General features: G+C 45.0%; 1 protein-coding gene across 3 annotated transcripts in view; it reads right to left on the bottom strand.

Moving 5' to 3' along the window:
- The window catches only part of itga9 (integrin, alpha 9), a 70927-nt gene that overhangs the window by 33930 nt on the left and 13912 nt on the right, over window positions 1-23085 (bottom strand). For all 3 annotated transcript variants that reach the window (XM_023825727.2, XM_023825728.2, XM_023825729.2), the window contains 12 exons: window positions 21661-21790; window positions 20919-21004; window positions 17758-17820; window positions 17139-17276; window positions 16525-16630; window positions 15759-15853; window positions 15077-15167; window positions 14452-14497; window positions 13685-13839; window positions 12003-12163; window positions 3760-3909; window positions 123-199 (listed from right to left, as the gene is read on the bottom strand). In XM_023825727.2, the coding sequence (XP_023681495.2) occupies window positions 123-199; window positions 3760-3909; window positions 12003-12163; window positions 13685-13839; window positions 14452-14497; window positions 15077-15167; window positions 15759-15853; window positions 16525-16630; window positions 17139-17276; window positions 17758-17820; window positions 20919-21004; window positions 21661-21790 (1298 nt within the window). The remainder of the gene's footprint in view (window positions 1-122; window positions 200-3759; window positions 3910-12002; window positions 12164-13684; window positions 13840-14451; window positions 14498-15076; window positions 15168-15758; window positions 15854-16524; window positions 16631-17138; window positions 17277-17757; window positions 17821-20918; window positions 21005-21660; window positions 21791-23085) is intronic.

Below are 23085 nucleotides of genomic sequence, written 5' to 3'. Positions count from 1 at the left end.
GGTCTCCATTTCTCCTTTTCCCTTGTTAGACCACACACACCATTCCTTCCACTCTACATCTAAATATCTACTGCTTCGCTCTATATCAAAAAAAAGCAAACCAAAAAGAAGTGTTGGCTTACCCAAGTACCAGCAGTTCACCTTGTAGTCTGAGATCTGCAGCACAATCCTCAGATAGGCAGTTTTTCTCAAACCAAGTCTGGAAAGAGGTAGAAAAGTCTTATTACTGTCTTTACAGGTATGGTCCATGCAGGGTATGATACAGGGATGGGAGACGTATAGACAGAGTGAGTAAAGGTATGATACAGGGATGGGAGAGCTATGGACAGGGACAGTAAGCGTATGATACAGGGAAGGGAGAGGTATAGACCGGTAGAGTAAGGGTATGGTACAGGGAAGGAGGAAGTATAGACAGGGACAGTAAGGGTATGGTACAGTGATGGGAGAGGTATAGACAGGGACAGTAAGGGTATGGTACAGGGATGGGAGAGGTATAGACAGGGAGAATAAGGGCATGGTACAGTGATGGGAGAGGTATAGACAGTGAGAGTAAGGGTATGGTACAGGGATGGGAGAGGTATAGACAAGGAGAGTAAGGGTATGGTACAGGGATGGGAGAGGTATAGACAGGGAGAGTAAGGGTATGGTACAGGGATGGGAGAGGCATGGACAGGAAGAGGACACCTTTACTTACAGAATTATCACAGACAAATAAACAATGTATCCACAGCTTGAACTGGACTGCAGGGCTTTCCACTCCCTATGCATTGCACTGTAATGTTACTAAGGCTACACAGTGTAAAAAAAAACACTCCATTGGTGTTACTCTGTGACATTGCACATGATGTGTATAAATCTGCTTCATCCAAATAATATATGCTTCTGGATTTTCAGGAAACCACCTGTGCCCATAGCTGTGAATATTTCATCTTTTCACCAGTATGTAATATATGAATTTGCACGGGGAATTCCTCACATTGTGTCATGCGGCACAGGCTCTCAGCATGCCTGCACCTATTACAACACATCAAGGGATTTCCACAGTAACATGCTCCGCAGGCTTTTCCCTGAAAGACGGAAACATGCCCTCAAAAGTACAGCTGTATGACAGTTTAATTATGGGCATTTATTGGTAGGGCGTGACCATGCTGGATTTTAATAAGACACACATTGAAAAGACCGGAACACAGTGCATAAACCCAATACGGTGTGTTTGTTAGCACCAATTGTTAATACCCATGTAAATGGAGCAGACTTTGCCAGCAAGCTGCCCTCCGTCCCCCCCAGGGGTGAAATCAGAGTGCAAAGGGAAGAAGGGACTAGAGGCCATGCAGAATTCCACAGATGAAAAGAAAACACAGCCGCTAACCGAGCGGGAAACCGACACCATCATCCTTCCTGTTCCAGGATCAGGTGGTTTCTGCACATTCCTGCACCCGTCCTTCGGGATTTAAGCCCTGGCTCTGATCCCAGAGCAGCACCGATCGCAGCGCGGAGAGGCCTGACTCTCGGCCCTCGGAGGGGGTCTCCATCAGACAGGATCTGTGCTCAATCACTTTGACCTATGTTCACGCTACACATGCAGCACATTTCAAGAATACTGCCTTTTTTCCCTGGAGAGGACGCCGCTCCCCTGCACAGCGTCATAAAAGTCCTGTTCACACAGTCTTCCATACTGAGCTCCAGGACCATGAGTGCAGCCATCAGCTGGACGTGTTTTATAGGTTTATAAAGAACCTCAATAGCTGGAAAGACCCTCCTACCAGGGCATGCGATGATACATCACTGAGGGTCCTCTACACAGGAATGAAGCCCCCCATTCTGCAGGGTATAAATCTCCCAGAACAGGAATGTGGGAACCTGAGTCTGTGTCAGAGAGGTTCTTCTCATAGTCACAATCTGTCAAACTCTTCTGTTCTTCTTAATGTGCAACAGAAATTCAAATGAACATGCAAACACCTCCAAGATTGCTGGCCAGATTCTTACCCCGGCTATGTGTGTGGGTATTACTTGTTCTCCCCATATTTGTGTGGGTTTCCTGCCACAGCCCACAGATATGCGATGTAGGTGGCTTGGTGTCTCAAAATGACCCTTTACTGTGTGACTGTGTGCCCTGTGACTGAATTGCAAGCTGTTGGGAACATATCCTGCCTTGTGCCCTGGGCTTTTTGGAATAGGTGCCATAATAATTTATGGATGAATTTATTTTTACATGGTTTGTGTATCATGAAGTCAGCACTGTGACTCTCTAGGGAGTTTATAAAAACAAAAGATAGACTATTTGCGCATGGAAGACATAAATTGCAGAATGTGGAATGTCACACCATCATTAACACATATAAAAGTTCAGAGGAGTTACTGGGTAAAGCAGTGTTTAAGACTTAATTATGATTTAAGAAAAGTGTTCAAAGTACCCTAAATCTTCAATGATTTCTCCATTTGCAGACTTGTTGACAGGGAGCAACAGAATTCTTGGCAGGGAAGAAATTACACACAGACTGCATTGGGCATCACTTCCAGTGATGGCGTATCTCTGAGGTGCAGAGCCCTTTTTCACCTTCCACACTTTTGATGTATCTGCAAAACTCCACACCAATTAAGAGACACAAGGGATTTACAATATTTCATTTCCTACCCAGGAGCGTTGGAACCCCCCCCCCCCCCCATATTTCATTTTATTTAATTCATGCCACCACAAACAATAGACCATTGAAATTAACTCAAGTTATCCCCCCCTAATATCAAAATCTCTCCTGTGCCCTTGTTTGTAGCTTTGCTTTACATTGTTTCTAGGACTTTTGAGAAATTAGTTATTCCCACGAGTTTACTTTTGGTGAGCATGGCAGATACGTCCATCCATCCATCCATGTTCCCATCATCTTGAAGCTTATCCTAGTCAGGGAGCAGTGGTGCTTATATCAGACAGCACAGGGCTCAAGGTAGCGGTAGCTTCTGGCTCAGATCTCATTTATGAATCACTAAGCTTTTTTGTGTTGTCTGAGGCTTTCGCAAAACTCCAAAAAAGTCATGCAATAGTACATCAGCATAATCCTTCATCTATCACACATCTGAAAGAGCGGACATGTGACACCTCACCTCCTCACCATCAGGTCCTAGTGTGATGTACACCCTATGGCTTTGTGGTGTCCAGAAGCTACCCTGATCATTGCAACAACTCCACCAGACATTCACAGTAATCACAGGAAGATCCTTACTGCTCTCTGCCCCCAGGAAGGCAAACACACAGCATCCTGCTCATTTCACTTTCTGCTCCCAGAGAAGGAGGCTCAGGCTGATGCTATAGATGTTACTATTCTTAAATCAGAATTCCCTAAATCTATAAGTAACACACTGTTACATCTAAAGAAACCAGTTAGTGACCAAAGACTGCAAAATGACACCAAGTACGGAAACAACTGTTGCACCCTAAAGACAATGGTACTGATAAAGTTATCAACCGGCTGATGGCTTTCGGTCATGGGAACGTTCCAAGAATATTACAGCGGACATGCCCTTAACTTGGAGGACATGCTGCAGATACACTCAGTATTCTGCCGGGTGAAACACAACAGCAGACTGCTGACTGGCCCAGAATGGCTGTTGTCGCATCATCCAGGTGGGGGTGGTTTAAGTGGCTCCCCATTGGTTATATAAAGTGCTTTGGGTGTCTTGAAAAGCACTTTATAAATGTAAACATTCATTCATTCAACATTCTGTGGGCAGCGATGTAAGCTGCAGCGCAGGTAGGAGGACCCTCACCATGTTGGTCTGGGCAATGCGGTGGCCCTTCTTCCAGCGAAGCACTGGGGTCAGTGGGGGCAGCTCTCTCTCAGACCCCCCCAGCAAGTGCTGGCCGAGGCTGTAGGCTGCTTCGAACACGATGGGCGAAAAGACATCCTTCACCTCTTTCTGTGGAAACACAGACACACAGAACTGCAGCATTACAAACCACTCCGCTGCCCCAAAACGATGGCAGACGTGGAGCAAAGTCACAGGTATGAACTCACAAACACTACTGCTCCTATCTCACAGCCAAAAGGGCAATTCATGCCAGGGTGAGGTTTCCCTAACCAGGTAGAAGCAACTTGATTTAGCAGGCATCTGCACAGAACAGTACTGAGTCATTAATGGAGTATGTGAGCACAGCCCAGCTGTGTATGTGAGTATGTGAGCACAGCCCAGCTGTGTATGTGAGTATGTGAGCACAGCCCAGCTGTGTATGTGAGTATGTGAGCACAGCCCAGCTGTGTATGTGAGTATGTGAGCACAGCCCAGGTACACACAGGTGCGCATGTCTCAAACAAAGTTCCATGCTCCACAGCATTAATTAATTTAAGTCATTTTCCAAAAAATGTGGTGTAAGACTGAAGTGAAGGTACAGTTAGTCTGACAAGGACATATCATCATAGAATAACCTTTTTTTTTCCCTCTCATCCTGTCTGTATGTGCAACGTTATGACCTGGACTTTCACTGATCCACAAGGATAGGAGGAGAAATAAGAAAGGCAACCTGGTCTTCAGCCCCCCCACACAGTCCTCATTCCCTCCAAGCTCCTTTGTCCTAGGGGACCCCCAGATCTTTTTGCCCGACAGGTCATATTTTAGCTCGCTCCCTACCAGGAGCTGGGATGGAGCAAAAACATGGACTGTGTGGGGGTTAGGAAAGGAAAGGAAAGGAAAGGAAAGCAAAGGAAAGGAAAGGAAAGCAAAGGAAAGCAAAGGAAAGGAAAGGAAAGGAAAGGAAAGGAAAGCAAAGGAAAGGAAAGGAAAGCTACTGGACAAAGTGACAGGAGACACTGCCATAGTCAAAGCTAAAGAAATACATGTACTGGACAGGTAAGAAAACAACGCTGATCCTGCGATCGCAGCAGCGGCGCCTCCCATGAGCAGAGCTATGTCAGGATATGAGGTCATACGTCATCGTCTCAGGTGCTCCTGCTTTAGCTGAGCCAGGATTTTATTATCACAGCATTAACAGTTCCATTAAGCTCTGCTGCCGCCACCTACTGTATTTTAGGAAACTTTCCATTTCCAAAGCCCCGATATGCCCCAGACTGGCTGCTGATGAATAGCTGTCTGTTTTAAGAGCCACATAAAAAGGATATCAGCAACTGCGCTGTGCATACCTCACACAAATATAGGCAACAATACTGACTGCACATGAGCCTGCTGGGCCGTCTGATTGGTGACTATATAAACACACAGCATATGATTGACATTTCTATTTCTCACCTTCTCACCACTCCATCAACAAACCTGCCCCTGCAGAACTTAAAAACACAGCAGGAAATACAATCCCCTTCTGTTACTGTACTCCACTATAGTTACACTCTGCTGTGCTCTGTGTGAAAAGTTAATCCTTCAGAAGTGGGGGTCACCAGCCAAAGGGGGCCAACTGACCACCCTCTCAGGCACACAACACAGAGGGCCGTCTATAATCTGATACAGATGGTGCTGATGGCAAGTTCTTGCCTCATGTTGGTCCGACACACCCTGGGCTCAGCTTTCTGAGACCAGGATACCAAGCTCAGCTGTCCGGAACTTGGCAGGGAACCCCCCTCCCCACAGAAGTCAGCTTATCTCCAGGTCTCCATGCTAGTAAATACAAACATCTCAACAGTATGAGCAGTTTGCTCCCCAACAGGCAAAACAAAAGCTAAACATGGGGGAAAGTAAGCTAGCAGGATCAGTAGGCAAGACCCCAGATAAGGAGGCCTATGGATAGAAGCAAGTCAGCAATGGGCTTATCAGCTAGCAGTGACATTCCCTAAACGCTCTATGACAGAGCAGATTTGTATCATAACAATGAGCAGGAGAATTATAGAAATGTGTGGAATTTTCAACCCAATTACCCATAATGCATCTGCTATCTGGGGCTTGTTAAGCTTTCATGGATTCAAATCTTACTCACAACATCCATGAATCCTGATTTAGCAAATCAATACAAATGCACACAAATCGCCCCTTTTCTGCTCTGGGAACAGCCAAGCAGAGTATGGAATAGTCTTCCTGTTAGCGTGGCATAAGCTACATCCCCAGGCCTCCTTTCCCGATGGCGGCACATCTGCACACGCACACATAAGCCCAGCATGATTCACCAGGTCTTGCTCATAACTTACAGGGTTTAATATTGGAACATGTTTGGGGAAAAGGATCCCCTGGGTTTTCAAAAGTGTTTATTTTAAGTCAAACTTTTAGACTGGGACCTAATTATGAAAACGGATGGGAAGATGCAGACCTCACTCTGCACTGGCTGTATTTTACTTCAACTTTGAATTCTGTCCAGTGCTGCCGTTCTAAATCTAGAAGCACCACTGCATTCAGCAAATGTTTAACGTTTAGATCCAGCCCACTACGGTTGCCCTTGTACCCCCACATAATCTTTGGCTTAGTGTAAGACGTTAGACCTGGAATGAAGAAATATCCACTGCAAAGCACCCGGAGGCTTCTTGCTTTTCTCTTCTCGTTTTTCTTGCTCCATTTCCCAGTTGCTGCCTCCCATGGTGGCCAGTGCAACGTCCCCACAACAAAACCCAAAGTGCCCAGGTATCTGCCCACTGGTGACCAATACACCGAGTAGGTCTTTCACCTGCCTCTCAGAACGTACCAATCTGTTAATGCCAATCATAAACTGGGAAAGGCAAAAGAGGGCTGCACTCTCAGAACATACCGGAAAACACTGGCTGGCACATCGGCAGATGTGACGATTCTGTTCCACGGTGGGTTCACTCAGAGGATCGCAGGCAATGCAGCCAGGCGGGAAGTGAGAAATAACCGCCTCTTACACAAACACAGCAGAAACACTGCGGTTCAGTCATGGTACCCGTGCAGTCACAGGAATACCGCAACAACAAATGGAATCTGCTCACAGATCCCGCTGGTGACTGGTGACGAGTAGGGACAAGTAGGGATCCTGCTGTTTTACTGGGGAATTCTGCCCAGAAAAAATCAAGTACCTTTGTAGTAACACTGGTGGCAAGTTACAAAATTTTCACAGATACTTCATAAAGGGCAGAGTGGAGGACACAAAGGTATGCGCAGAATGGTGGAACACGACCTGAGACCACAAATGCTAATTAATATACAGGGAACAGATGAAGGGGCAGACGGACTCAACACTGAATTCATCTGGCAGCCAGGTAGAAAGAATTGAGATTGTGGGGTAGGGATGAAAGACTGACTCAAAACTACTGCACAGCCGAATCTGTTCCATTTTCAACGGTGTCCGAAACGGTGAGAATGACGAATTCCATGTGTGACGGAGAGGTCAGCGTCAGAAAAGGACATTTTGAGAACCGCAGGGTGCAGAGGGGAGGTAGATCGCTCCATTCCAGACATTCCCGCTCCCAGTCGCGTTCCAGGCCGTCACACGATCCAGCTGCGCTGTGTTACTCAAGAGCCCCAGTTCACACTGAGGACAAAGCTCTACTCCCAGCCCAGCACCAAACTCCGACAAACCAGGAGTGTCCTGCTCACAGGAGGCTCACATCCCTCTTTAGAAGCAGGTTCATCTAAGTGAGGGAGGGTCACATGGATTCAATCAGTTAATCCAAGGGTCATCTTGGGTACTCTGGTCAGTCAGCCATTGTACAGAGATTTCAGGTAACCCAGGTGAGGACTATTTATCTATACATTTAGCACCAACCAAAAGAACATAGTTGAAAATGTGTGTTAAAACAGCCATACAGCCTTATCTGGCAGTTATACTTTAGTCACAAGTATAGAGGTATGGGTTTAAAGCTCACCAGGGCCGTTTCATCGGAGTTAAAATGGACCTCACCAGTTTAGGTGCCAGTTCGTGGGCACAGGAAGCCATCAGATAAGAATGGATTTGCAGTTTTGTTTTTGTTTACTTCTGTACAGCCAGGACTGTACAGTGACTCTGCTTTCGTTGATGTTGTCTAGCCCTGCCAGGAGAGTTTTATAGCCTCCTCTGTCATTTTGACGAACTTCCTGCAGCAGCTTGCCCATCACCCTCAGCAGACAAGGAGGAACTTCAAGGAGCTTGTTCCAGGACATGATCAAATAAACTGTCCAGTTTTCGTGAACAGCCAAATCCCTTACAGTGACCTTTTAAATTTAAGGATATGCAGTGACTGCTAAACTATCACCTTAAGAGTCACAATACATGGCCACTTCCACAAGAAGAAAGCATGCCCAGTTAGGAGACGTCTGCTGAACTGATCGACTAGTCAGTTCATTCAGTTCATTCGCCTAACAATCCACATTCCAGACATCAGGCTGTTTGCCTGCCAATACCAAAGTACCTCTCTGCAGAATCCATTACATAGTAAACTTCAGCTAAATACATAACCTGCCGTAAGCTCTTCCACTCTTCTGTGAAGGTGTTAATACTTCGCTAAATGCATTCAGTCTAGTCTAATAATATATGTTAGTAGTATTTGACCATCAGTAGTATCAGTAGTATTTGACCGTCACACGCGAAGGCACAGGGCAGAATCATCACCACAGACCACAGGACAGCTGGTGGAGGCGGCCCGAGTGATGTGGCCTTTCAGTGCCTTAAACAGGCTGCAGAGCCGCACCGCGATGTTCTGAGATCTGCCGTGAGATGAGGAGCTCAGTGTGATACACTGACACCCAGGGCCCGGAGCTCCAGATCCCATTTTCCACATGGTGACTGAACCAGCTTCTAAATCACAAATGGCAGGAATATTATAATATTGCAGAATTATTACAAAAACAGACTGAAATCTGAACAATTAAGAGACACACATCCCACCCACAGTGTCAAACCCACGGCCTTTAACCACTCAGTGGTCATATTCTATTCAACACATGGGTTAAGCCAGCCATATACTAGCCTTTCCATCACAGTGTGGGATAAAACCTTATGAGCGCATAGCAGAACACCAACTCGAAATCGAACACAAGAAGACAGATAAAGCACACATTTAAACAGTGAATTCCCAAAATGGCACTATAACTGGAGGCCAGGTCACTGGCTGAAACAAAGCACAGAACGCCAGTGGAACAGGTGGAACTCATCGGCACAAAAGCCTGCTCACCTGGCTCTCCATCCAGTACAGCCATGCCCCCCAATCCCGTATCACTGACGATTCAGCACAATGCAGAGCTTTTGATAGCTTAAACAGTGCCGAGCAGTCTAAGCTCATTTGGAGCTCCAAATATATGTGCTATTCTCCTATAAATGAAGTCATAATGTTAAATGTTCTTAGCCCTGTTGCCTTGGCATTGAAACATTTTACTAAGGCCACCATCAGTGCTTCACAAAGACTACTGGGGCCTGATATCCCTATAAATCCCTGTACATATCAGTGCAGATAGCATTTCTGTGCTTGCAGATTCAAGCTGGCAGCTCTCTGACTTCTCATCCACTAGCATTTCACTACTTTAAGGGAGTTTCATTACTAAATTCCCAAATCCAATAAGAAAACACAAGGATAACTGTTCATTCACAAAATGAAGATTAAAAAAGAAAAACAACCTGTGTTTATAATAGGAATAAAAGTCAGTGTCCCTTAAGAGTAAACAGGAAGACCAGCATGGGACTGGCCTCAGTTTCAAATCCCCTGTGATACAGACCAGCTGCTGGGGGTTAACAGGCTGGATCAGCTTCCAGAGGGTGCCTCACGATCACACTGGGCTCAGACTCTCACACAAAGGAGAACTTTATCCTGGAATCACCTTCACTAGATGTAATACTAGGAAATTGCCTGTTTGCTGTCAGTCATCAATTACCAGACCTGTAGCCCAGGGCAGCCAATCAGAAACGAGGTTCTCACTTCCCTGGAGAGGAAGTGCCTGTCCGTAGTGATCACGGTACACTGCACATAACTGCCCAAGAAATGTTCCATTATGAATTAAAAATGTGTTAAGAATACAGGCACTTCATAATGTATATGAAATAAGAGGGGACCCATACTGTATAAATACTCAGTCCCCATGCTCTGGTATGTGTAAATGTACACAGGCGAAAGCATTTGTCCTAACATGGATAAAATTGCCAAAGCACTGGCACACCACTGCAAGGACAAATGCTACATTTCTTTAACAATTTTTCCGGCTATGTTTAGGGATCGCTGGCCCTCAGACAGTGAAAATGGAGAAGGGGCACGGCGGCGCGACGGAAAGCGCTGCGGGCTCATGCTGATAGGGATGTGGCTTTTGTTTCTACTTATATGCGGGGAGTTTTCATTGGTTTCCTCTGGAGACACATAATCCAAGGATAATGATCAATAAAGTTCTACGGCTCTATACATAAATTGCATTATTATGAATATGTTATAGTTTCTAAAAATGTGAGACGTGCATTAACCTTTGCCATTAGAGAGATATATCTGATAAAATGAACTCATGGTTCATGGTTCTGCATCTGTGTGTGTGTGTGTGTGTGTGTGTGTGTGTGTGTGTGTGTGTGTGTGTGTGTGTGGTGGGGAGGTGGTAGTTGGGAGCACAGCTGTTTCCTGTTACCCTGCCTGCAGGCTCAGCTCCACACATACAGACAGAGAGAGAGCAGCCATGCCCTAATGCCTGAATCTGGCCCTTTGGCCTCTGCTCTCAATCATTCCCATAATGCACCAGTCACACGCCAACCAGGGTTTAAACACACAATCCACTCATTGTGAATTTCCATTACTTTCGTGCAGAGTTTGAAAAATAAGAAAATAGTGTTCTTGTAATAATTCTGTACTTTTTTTTCTTACAAGTTCATGGGACCTCAGTACGTAATCACTTAGGGATACACCTAATTTCCCATCCCATGTTCTCAGGATAACTGAAAGCCATCCTGAAATTTTAATCTTGAATATTAGAATATTCCTGGCACTTGAGATTTAGTAGCTGGTTTAGTCACTGTGCCTGAAATGGGATCCTCAGCACCAGGGTCACGATGTCGGCGCATCCTTGTAGCTCCGTGTCCTGTGGTAGATCACAGAACATCGCGGTGTGGGCCTGCAGCCTGTCGAAGCAGCTGAAAGGCCACACCACTCCTGATGCCCCCTCTACAATTTTCCACCCAGACATGCAGCACCACAAACATCTAATTTAAAGAACGACCGGCTAATGATCAGGTCTGGGCTTGCTGAGCAGGACCTCAAACTAGGCAGCAAAAAAATCCGACAATGTTCAGGCAAGGTCAGTGTGAGAGCTAGATGACTCAAAAAACAATCATAGAACATGTCTGTGGAGTATGACACAGACAAAAGCGATTATGAACAAAGACAGCAGACACTGCACAGGACCTTGGATGTACACAGACACAGCAAGTACAGCATGACAAAAATGCTTGTTAACGATCTGTGGAAATAACCCTGTTAAACAAAACTTTGTTCACTAAAAAAAAACCCAAATGCAAAACATTTAAAAATGTTACTGAAGCCGAGTTCTGTAACAGTACTAAACTATGAGTGTGTCAGCATTCTGGAAACTCATCTTAAGCCTGAGGTGAAGGTATCAAAAGCTGTGTCCCACAGACAAGCAAAGCAAAAAGCAGTCAGCCCTATACCACTAACTGTGGGCCAAAAGCCAGTCAAAATGGGCGGTCTGAGGTCCCCTAAGCGCCGCTTGGGTTATGTGAGACTCCCTCTTTCGAACACAGTGGCAAATACTAACTGTGTTATAGAACCTCAGTAGGGATCAGTTAGCTACACATGAAAATGCAGGATTCTAATACTCCTAATCCCAGGCATACTGCTCTACTTCAGGAACCAGCAGCGTCTGAGATGAAACCGTCTTTGTGATGGCCATTCGCCATGTCTGTGCGTGAACTACATGTTTAAGCACATATAAAAAGTGAATTAGCAAATATGTAACTGAAAAAGCCCTGTCAAAGCTACTGTTTTTTTGCACTACAAAAACATTACTGGGATGAACATCAAAAGAAGAACTGATACTCTCTTAATGTTTTATGGATTCTTCACGGGCATTGCGCAGGATTACTTCAGTGGAACAGCAGAACACAATGAAAGAAGCATTAGCTGAGAATGGCTGGGCCGTTATGGACGGCAGGAGGGACCCACCTTGACGTAGGCCACGTAAGGCTGACACACCTCGCGCCTGATGCTCAGGTGGACCGTCTCACTCACAGCTCCAATCAGCTCCCCATTAAGTGCGAACAACACTCTCGTGGGCTGACTTCTCCTCCGCTTCTCCACATCGGCCGTCAAATTGTACAGCAACTCTGCATCGTGTGGGACAGAGAGAAGACCCGTGCATCAGCAGTGTAGGCTCCCCTGAGAGGCTTTCAGGCAGAACGAATGGAACTGGCTTCCAAAGAGGAACGTTCCCTGCTCACAACGGCTCATAAGCCCGGACACTGCAGGCCCATGTCTCCTCACTGAAGGGAGGCCTTCTTCATGGGAGTCAGGCACTCATGGAATGTGACTCCCAGTTCCCCAGGGCACCACAAGTCAGATATAAATTAAGCCTGGGGAGATTTTAAAGGTGAAAGGTCATTTTCACTTTCTTTTTGACATCCTCCCCCTCATAAAATAACATGACTAAACTAAATATTAATACCCAGAGTAGGACAGCCCCAAATATTGTGAGTGCTTCTTTTCAGGAAACAAGCCATCTTCTAAAAAGAGGTACAGAGCTGGGAGACAAGGTTTAGGTGCTCCATGCAAAGGATGAGAGCTCAATCAGGAGGTGAAGTGTGGCTCTGCTTTCTAAGCCTGCCCCCACTGCAAATTTACAGCTGACAGATGAAAGGTTGAGCCCTCGCTGTTGGGGACATGTGGAACTTGGCTTTTGTCCAAGTTTGGACAATGAATTTACCAATGTGTGTTCATCATTCTGCGTGTGACTGGGAATTATTACATTACACTGTCACTGAAAGCCTTTGTTACACAGTGCATCACTGGAATTGTTACACGGTGTATCCCTAAGTGATTATCACTGTGAGTCATTCTGTTACACAGTACATCACTGTGATTCTGTTAGTCTGTAATTTTGACTTGTACTGTAACACAATTTATAATTTTGCTACACAATATGACCTTACAGTCTATGATCTATCACTTGGAATCATTCTGAAACATAGCATGTTGCTGTGACTTTGTAGCACAGTTTGTGAATCATTCCATTAGACTGTATATGTGTGTTTTAGTGTTTGTGCTGATGCAGCATCCTTGTTCATGTCCAGTGCTACGCTGCAATAGCATGCACCTAATCTCAGCAACAGTGCTGGAGCACCTGCGGCTGGCTGGCTTTTGCTCCACCAATAGGGGCATATTACTTCATTCCTTGAACCAGCATTTACATTCGCCAAACAATCTCAATAAGTTCAACAACAGTGTATAAAACAGGATGGGGCTGCATTCACCAGATGGACCCTGTCTGTGGAAGGTAGCTATGACCTCAGCAGCCCCCCCCCCCGCTGGAGGAAGGGTGGGTCTCTCAGCATAAGGTGCTTTCTTTCCAGAGGCAGAGCCAAACCCAGGATGCCACAGACAGAGAGCCCTTATTCCCACTTTCCTTTCACATAACACGCCCTGCTTCATGCTGCCTGTGTTACTGCAAGGCCCCCGACAGCACATACGTGTTCATTACATGCCTTCCGCCACATGCCACAGACTGAAGTATGGTATACACGTGAAAGAGAAACACAGAAAACAGAAACAGATCCACATGCACACAAATAAACACGCATACATAAAAAGAAGTGCATGAAACACTGACAGGCACTTATATATACACTCACCAATCTGGCCTGGTACCTGCCGCCCTTGGAAACTCAGGCACAGGGTGACGTTGAGGCAATTCAGGTGCTGAGGGCCATCATGGCACGACGGTGCTGTGATGTTGATGGACGGGGGCAGAAGTATGGACACATCCACAGTAATAACAGGCCTCGACCTGCAGGAGGCGACAGTGTGTTGCAGCCAAACCCACTACAGTCTCCCTCACATTGTCTAACAGAATGGAATCACACTGTATTCTATACATACTCCTGCAGCACTGAAATAAAAAAACTAGAGCAATTAGAAATTATGATGTGACTTTCAGGTTCCAGTGATTAAACCACTCCGCCCCAAGGACCAGGAGGTTATACTGGGGCACACAAACTGTGACAGGACAGTGACAGAACATATTCAATCCATGCCCAAACTAAAATTGACACTCCACTCTCAGATGGGTGTTCAGTATGAGCCCTGAATAGATCTGCAGACTATGAGACTGTGGGCGAATCCTTCCTTAAACTTCCGGGATTCATTTACCCAGAGAACAATACAGGAATAGTTTGACTAGAATATTCCTTTTCCTCAAAATCTCACTCATTATATGTGAGGCCCATAACGATCCATAACTAGTATTCAAGTTACCTGGGGAGGGTGAACCAGGGATGAAAAGGACACAATATGCCGAAAGTATAGCTATGGCCCCCGCATGAAGGTATTAAGGCTGTCAGCGTGATTGTGTGCAGCAACATGCAGTGTGTAAGCCGACGAGAGACAGGTCTCCATTCACCTCAGCAACACCACACTGTCAGACATGAAGGCTCCAACCGTCACATCTGCAACACAGAAAGCACAAGCCAATGAGCTCAACAATTCAACAATGTCAGCACAGCTAACTGTTCTGGTTCAAACTGTTCCGTCACCAGTCTTGGGGTCATGTGGAATGTAGTAAACAAAATGCCAGAGTCGTGTATCAAGCCGCTTTCTACAGACATCTCACGATGTCTGAAATCTTGAGATAGAAGTGTTGTCTCCTGTCTTCTGACATTGGCTCCTTTTATTCAAAGTTAACTGTTACAGTCTAAATCTCACTCATTATGTGTGAGCGCATTGTCTTGGCAAAGAAGACAAGGGATTTTTATGCTAAATACAGGTATTCCAAATTTTTTATCAGAATACCACCTTCCATGTGTTTCCATGTTAAAGGTCCATAAGAGGTCTTTCTCACATGTCTCCTGTAACATCTTTAATCCTTAAAGGCTGATCACCATGAGAAGGTCACTAAGACCACTGGGAGACTGGGAGTCTGTTGTTTAATGGGGAGTCTAAAATTCTGCTGTGATCAATCTGGCCATTAGAATGAGAAAGAGGCACCCTGGCCCACAAGCCCACTTAAGGGGGCCTGGCCCTCCCACCTGGGTAACCGTTCTGGTCCATGTCCACACCACCAGAGATCGCCTGACCAAACATGCGTAGGGTAGGGTGGATGCTGCGACCGGTCAGTTTCTGGAAGACACCACAGAGAATGGCAGTGAAAGACAGCACAGCCAAGAATGAAACAGCACAGACAGCAGCAGTAAAAAACAGAAATGAACAGCACAGAGAACAGGAGTGGAAGACAAGTAATATCAGGGTAAGAGCACAGAGAATAACAGTGAAAAAAGTACAGGGAACAGAAGTAAAACAAAAAACACAGAGAAGAGTGAAATGGCATAGACAGCAGCAATAAAGGACATAAACAGGAGTAAACGAGCACAGAGAATGGCAGTGAAAGACGGCACAGACAACATGAGTGAAAGACAGCAGAGAGAACAGCAGGGAAAGAGCACAGCAAGGAGTAAAAGAACACAGACTGCAGCAATAAAAGACAAATGCACTGAAGAGGAATGAAAGGCACAGGGAGAAGAAGAGAAAAAAGCAGAAGGAGGAGGAGTGAAAAAAGCATAGAACAGGAGCCAAGGACAGCACAGGGAGAAGGAGTGAAAGAGCACAGAGTGCAGTGTACAGGAGTACAGGAGTAGTAGAACATATGACGTTTCATTGAATAAACTGATGTTATTTATGGTTATGTCGTGTGGAAGGCAGAGGATAGGTTACCATGGAGTAAGTGCTGATAATCCCATTCTTGTCACCATGATAAATATATACTACTCCAGTGTAGTCATCCTGCTTGGGAGCTCCAACTGCTACGTCTAGTGAGTAAAAGAGCAGTTAGGAAAGACTCATAAAACCAGTCCCACACTACCAACACGACCCCTGAAGCCCCACCATCACCGGCCCAAAACACAGTCCAATGCCACCACCAGCGCCACAAAACACAGTCCAACGCCACCACCAGCGCCTCAAAACACAGTCCAACGCCACCACCAGCGCCCCAAAACACAGTCCAACGCCACCACCAGCGCCCCGAAACACAGTCCAATGCCACCGTCACTGGCCCGAAACACAGTCCAACGCCACCATCACCAGCCCTAAAGATAGGGCCTGTTAGTAGTGCTGTTGGACTAAGGCAGCCTAAAAATACAAAACATGGGTAGTCCCACACTTACAAGGCTAATGGTTCCGAGAAATGGGCTGGACAGGTCACATCTCCTAAGTTGAGGACATAATTACCATTCATTTCAAAATCTTAAGAGCTGAGTCTCATTTGAGATTCCTGTGTTTGATTCCTTAAAATCCAAGGCAACAATTACCTGAAGACACTAAGTCAAATGGTAGGTGCAACCTCCTATTGAGCTATAATCAGTCATCAAAACGATAAGCAAGGTACTTATCAATGTAAAATCTAATTGCTGGTTGTAAATGTTGCTGTACTGGATCCACGCATAATTTTGCACATTAAGGGCTTGCATAAAAGCATTACCTTGATAACCGTCATCATCGATGTCACCCAGCAGGGCGATGCACTCTCCAAAGTGGCCGTTGTAAGCTCTGTCCCCTGTTAGGACCCCAGTCTCCTCCATGTACCCCTGATAACACAGAGTTGAGAATATGTTAAGACAAGGCTTCACTTGAGCACAGCCTTGTGCCTGGCGTTTCCTGGGATGTTTCCTCCAGGTTCACTGTAACCTCAAACTGGATAAGTACAGGAGTCCCCCTGTATCCGGAGTTTCAGTAAAAGCAATTTCAGTTATCTGCGGTTTACAGTGGGCCAAAAAATGACACAATGTGTATTAGTATGTTTTTCCATTGTTCCTTCGTCCTTTGAAATATAAAATGCAGTTTTCATTATTCCATCATCCCTTGATACATGATTTTTTTCATTGCTCTATCATCTCTTGAGAATTTGATTAAAACTTCAGAAACTGCAGTAGGTCTTGGAATGTATGACCTGCGAATACGAGGGACTACTGTATTACGGATTTGAGATGGATGGATGGATAGATGGATGGCTGAGTCTGGGGCATAAGCAGGTATCATGAGGAGATGGCACTGACTGTACAGTGTGAGGAGGTGACAGCAGCAGAATGGACTCACGTTGCCCCTGTTCAGGTAGACGGCCACCTGGCCCTCGTCCCTGACCTCACTGTGCATGGGCGCCCCCACCAGCAGGTCCGACAGGCCGTCCTGGTTCAGGTCAACTGCACACAATGAGGAGCCAAAGTAAGAGCCCATCTGCAACCAAGTCAAGTCACAACAGAGCATTCAGTCAGTTACACTCCGGACATGCCCCCCCCAACTCCATGCCCAACTAGGGACCCACCTGTTATCTGCTAGATACGTATAGCAGATATTTACAGTGTATCAGTAGCATTGTTACAATTATAGGTTATAATAAGTTAAATGGTGCACCCCTACTGGTAAGAATCAGGACTGAATTCAATCTAGGCTTAAAGCAATAGCTAGAATTTATCAATTTTTTTACAAATTTCATAAAAATGAACCCCATCACAACAACCCCGTCACTGAACAAGAGGTATTGCATGTCAAGCTGGATAAATAAATGTAATGTAAAGATCAACAGAAAGAGAAGGACAAGACCTTTGGTCTGAAAATTAAATGGTTCATAAGTGGTTTGTGACCAGGGTTAGTCCAGTTTAGCTGCATGGATAGATAGGACTAAGCGCAATTTCAATGCAACACATCTAGTACCCACCATTTTCCCTGAAGCTTGAAAAATCTTCACCAGAGATAACCCATCAATTTTGAAAATGTAAACCTGAAACAATGAAAAGGAGAGGATTTAACACCAGAACCATGAGACATTTTATAGCTAAAAGTACTTAACCAGAAATTGGTTGATTAAGCCATACCCATTGTTGACACAGGTGTATAATTAAGCATACATTCTTCAGCAATGAAGCACATAGTCTCCAACAATTAACATAGGTAACCAAATGGGTATCCATACAGAAGAGATCACTGAGTCTCCACCTGGAACCATCACAGGACCAGCCCTGCTAGAGCTGCCCTGGTCAGCTGCAACTGAATGGAGCGTGAAGTGGAAACATCTGGGATCACGATCAGCTGGAAAGTGGACAGCACCACAAACTCACCAATAGGACCCTAATCACCCATCAACAACACCCAGCCTGACTGGTACCAAATCCCACCAGCAATGTTCCAGCACTTAATGGAAAGCCTTCCCAGAAGAGTAAGGGTTATTATAGAAACAAAGCACTGACCAATTGCAAATTAATACCATTGGTTTCAGAATGAGATGCTGAACAAGTCCAAATACTGTTGGCTAGAGAGTGTACTGCACCTTGAGAAGGTACCAATATGTGTGAACATTCTGTACTGACATCAGGATGTTGATGTTTAACCTTCTGGAGTCTGAGGCACCTCAGCCACTTTTGAGGTAGTCTGACATGCCTTGACATTTTAAAATATTTCACCTATCTAAAAAACATGTATCCCAAAATGCTACAAATGCTTTTATTCAGCACAAATTCAGCACAATCTGAGACCATTTAGAATGTCATTATTCTATTTTTTGTTAAAATCAACTTTAAACATACACTTTTCAAAAACCTATTTTCAGAGGTGCTGAGAATTAGTAAAAAATCACATTATTCAGATTTTTAGCAAAGACTTTTGAGCTGTGGAGCTACACACAGGTGAATGAGACCTTCACAGCCCTTTCACACCAGGGCCAGTGCCCGGGCCAGCCTAAGTTCCGGCTCGAATGTTGCATTCACACCAAAAATAACAGCTATGCGAGGCCGATTTATCCGGGCCAGAGCTAATTTTTCTGGCCCCTTGTTTTAACACAGGTGAAGGGAATACAGATGAACAGGAGCATCACATCTTATATTTATAAATTCCACATGAAAGATTTACACATATCTTGATTATTTGTATATTTGTAAATTAAAAGTTTACCAAAATGTTTCGTCCTTTTCTTGTCTCCACTCTCCCTACGAAAGTAGCCCATTAATACATATAGTGCAGCAGTTCCTTCAGCGTCCCATACTTTTTTATGTGCATTTGTGCTGATTTGACAAGAAATTACTATGCATTTTAACCTTAATATGCTAATTCGTACTTCATTTCATCACAATTATTTGTCATAGCAGTGCAAATACATATACGAGGTAATATAAATACGCATTTGCGCTTACAACAATTGATTGCCACACGTATCGCTTTTAAAGATGAATGCATACATGCATATATGTGCATCTCTGCAAATACGACTCATAATTCATCCATGAATACATCACCAATTACAACCCACTTTTTAACTGGAACACACAAATGGTAGTTTGTGTTCTACCGCTAAAGTGTAGGAATAAGTTGTCAGCAGCAATACTGATGACAGATGAATCGCGGAACACAAAAACTATATTAAACCCAGGAACAGTAACAAATAAAGCTAAAAATATTGTAAGCATTTGCAGTACTTTCTAAAAAGTCTTGCGTTCATCGCATCTCACAAGGTCCTACATTTTTGTCTTCACTTCCGAAACGGTACCCCTCCCACAGCAACATGCACACATTGACACCAGCACCGGTTCCAGCGAGGGCTTGGTGTGAACACACTGACACCAGCACCGGTTCCAGCCAAGGCTTGGTGTGAACACACTGACACCAGCACCGGTTCCAGCGAGGGCTTGGTGTGAACACACTGACACCAGCACCGGTTCCAGCCAAGGCTTGGTGTGAACACACTGACACCAGCACCGGTTCCAGCCAGGGCTTGGTGTGAACACACTGACACCAGCACCGGTTCCAGCCAAGGCTTGGTGTGAACACACTGACACCAGCACCGGTTCCAGCCAGGGCTTGGTGTGAACACACTGACACCAGCACTGTTTCCAGCCAGGGCTTGGTGTGAACACACTGACACCAGCACCGGTTCCAGCCAGGGCTTGGTGTGAACACACTGACACCAGCACCGGTTCCAGCCAAGGCTTGGTGTGAACACACTGACACCAGCACCGGTTCCAGCCAAGGCTTGGTGTGAACACACTGACACCAGCACCGGTTCCAGCCAGGGCTTGGTGTGAAAGGGGTATCAGAAATTTCATGTGGTTTGAATACTAAAGAGTGACACTATTTTTATCATTGACCTTCACAACGAATATTGATGAGATAGATGTCACCACACCTGAAATAGCTTGCATACTGTCAATGGCCCATCAGTCTGGAATGTCATTGTCACTGCCCCCCCAACCCACCACTTTGGAAAGGCAGTGTGAATTTTAAGAAAATTAGTGCAATCACATTATATTACTCAAATAATTCAAAACAATAAATGAATAATAGAAAAATCAATTGTCATTCCTGATCAGGATGCCGAGCTTCAAAGCAGTTTCTGTCTGGCTGAAGGCAAAGATACATTTTGCATGCTTTGCACATCCAAGGGGTTTTTGTATGTATAATAATATCGCAGCGCTGGTGAAATGGCTCCGCACAGCAGCACCTATTAGCATGTCCGGCATGCTCTGAGCCACGTACATAGCCCTGTTTGTTTTCCGTGTTGTAACTACTTGGGCTGTGTCCTCGGTTTATGTAAGTGTGTTTACCTGGGTGTGCCCCAATCTGCGCCAGATACTCGCGTGTTTCCATGTTTTCTGTAAGTAATGATCATGCGTGTACCTTACAGTTCAGCGTCAGCGTCAGTTTCTCCATTATATGCAATGGGAGTGTGGTTGGTATTTGCGTGTGGCCCCTTCATGGGCTACCATAAAAGTGTCACTTTGTACAGTGACATTGAAATCAGTAGACAATATAGTACAGAGTTGTGGCTGGATGTTTAAAACACACAGTTTGTAGAGTGACATCATCACATGAGCAGAAAGCCACACCCACCTTTCCCTGGTTTCCATCCCTAGGGGCCCCAGCAACGACATCAGTGGCCGTAGCCGAGGAGAAGTGTCCAGCTGTGACAGCGTATCCTAGAAGAGGGGTAGAGAAGAAAAGGAAGAAGTATATTTCTGTCCTATTAGGGCTATGGTTCCCCTCAAAATCACCAACAGGAAGAGACCCCTTATCCTTCAAACCTAGCCAGTCTGGGAACTGGGACTGCAGTAAAAACTCCAGTGGAAAAAGAAATGAAATGGGAAATGGGGTAGCTGTTTTTCCATCCAGGGGTGTGCCTGTTCCAGTCTCCCTGGGGGGAGTACGGAGCAAGTATGGAGGGTGGGGCCCAGGGTGAGGGGAAAGGACAACAGCAGACTAGCTAACCACAGAAAATGTGAAATCAGAAAGGGATTCCAGTGCCTGTCAATAACCTGTACTCATTATTCATTGTTTCTGTTTCAATAAAATTGGCACAAAGTTAAATTCTTTTTGGAGCAAAATTGAAATTGGTCTGGAATCAATGCAGTAATGAATTACAGGCTTTTGTGTGGCCTTTTTATTCATGCTGTGACCCTCCTATGCCAGAAGCAGTGGTCTCTTCACCCATTGTCCGGGTCTCCATTCCATGTAACAGAAGAATTTTTCAGAAGGCTGAACTTCACATAGAAATTGGTAGGGAATAAAAGCAGCTTTCCCTCGATTTACATTATCAATTAATTTATGAAAACCCACCGATCGGAGGGGGTCTTACCGAGGTAGCTGTATCGCTCAGAGCTGGCTGCGTCTTTACTGATAGAGTAGTAAGAATCTGAAGTCAAGTTGAGTGCCTTTACTGTTCCAGTCCAGTAATACGACCCCGGAGCACCCATCACTAGCAACTCCTGAAACACAACCACAAAATGTTATTAAGCTTTGTTAACATTGTTTTCATTGAATCAATCACAATTTCAAATTAACTGTTTATACTTTACCAACTAAAAGGTTCAAAATGCCAAACATTCATAAAAAAACATGCTGGGATGTTCAGAACAGGGATGTGATTGAAACCTGACATGTGTGAGAGGCAGCCATGCCCTGTGTGGTTCTGGGTATCTTCAACGCCGTTCAACCAGTGAAATATCTCAGCAATGGAACACAAGTGCAGCACATGCCAGACTACAGGGAACGAAGCAGACTGTCTGAACTGTTCTCCAAGCCAGGAGCGGCTTTGTGAAACTTAAATCACTGGCTTCTCATGCAACGACGTGATGGAAGGAAAACATGGGGTTTTGGTTCAGCTCTGGTTCAGCTCTGGTTAGCTGGTGGCCACAAACCACCCAGCACTATCTAACAATTATACCACAGGAATTAGAGGCGGCTCTTAGGGTTACCTTTGATCTCTGAGCATGAGTAGTAGGCGTCTATAATGTGTTTGCAGACAGACTTCCATCCTGCTGCAGCCATACAGGGTTACATCTCCAGGATATTTACACTGCACTGTCATTATAACACTGCTCCATAAAGTATGCATTTGGATACTCTCAACATGAGGCCAGTGAGACAGCTTTGGCTCCCAGTTTCCATGTTACACTGAGGTTGTAATCTCTATTTCAGTAAAACATACTGTTTTAATGGATCTTTTTCCATCTATCCATCCAAATTCCACCCTCTTTTTCAAGTCAAGGTCATGGGGGAATCTTTATCCAGCTTGCAATATTCTTGATATAAACTATATTTGCATATACAAACACTCAGTAGCTGCTTTAGTAGGTCCACCTAGCGAGCACCAAGTAGGACCTCATTTTGTTTCTATAACCACTCCAAGGTAACATAAGCAAGTTTTCAAAGAAGCTTCATTGGGCAGCACTGTCGTACTGAACTGTTATTCTCGCACTAGCAAGCTTCATGTTAGCATTAACAAGTCTGGCCATTCTCCTCTGACCCCTCTCATTTACAAGGTGTTTTCAACCACAGAATTACCACTAACTGGTTGTTTTTCGTTTATTGCAGCTTTCTCAGTAAACTTTGCACACAGTAGTATGTGAAGATCCCAGGAGAGTGGCTGTTTCCAACACACCGCATTCAAAATCTGTTAGATCACACATCTTAACTGTTAGATCACAGAAGCTTAGCCAAGCAGTAAGCGAACCTCTTGACACTGTGTGCTGTATATATTCGGTTGCAGCTACATCATTGG

The sequence above is a fragment of the Paramormyrops kingsleyae genome, chromosome 9, assembly GCF_048594095.1.
Source record: "Paramormyrops kingsleyae isolate MSU_618 chromosome 9, PKINGS_0.4, whole genome shotgun sequence".
In the NCBI taxonomy this organism is placed as follows: Eukaryota; Metazoa; Chordata; class Actinopteri; order Osteoglossiformes; family Mormyridae; genus Paramormyrops; species Paramormyrops kingsleyae.
This window is presented reverse-complemented; position numbering and strand designations above follow the sequence as displayed.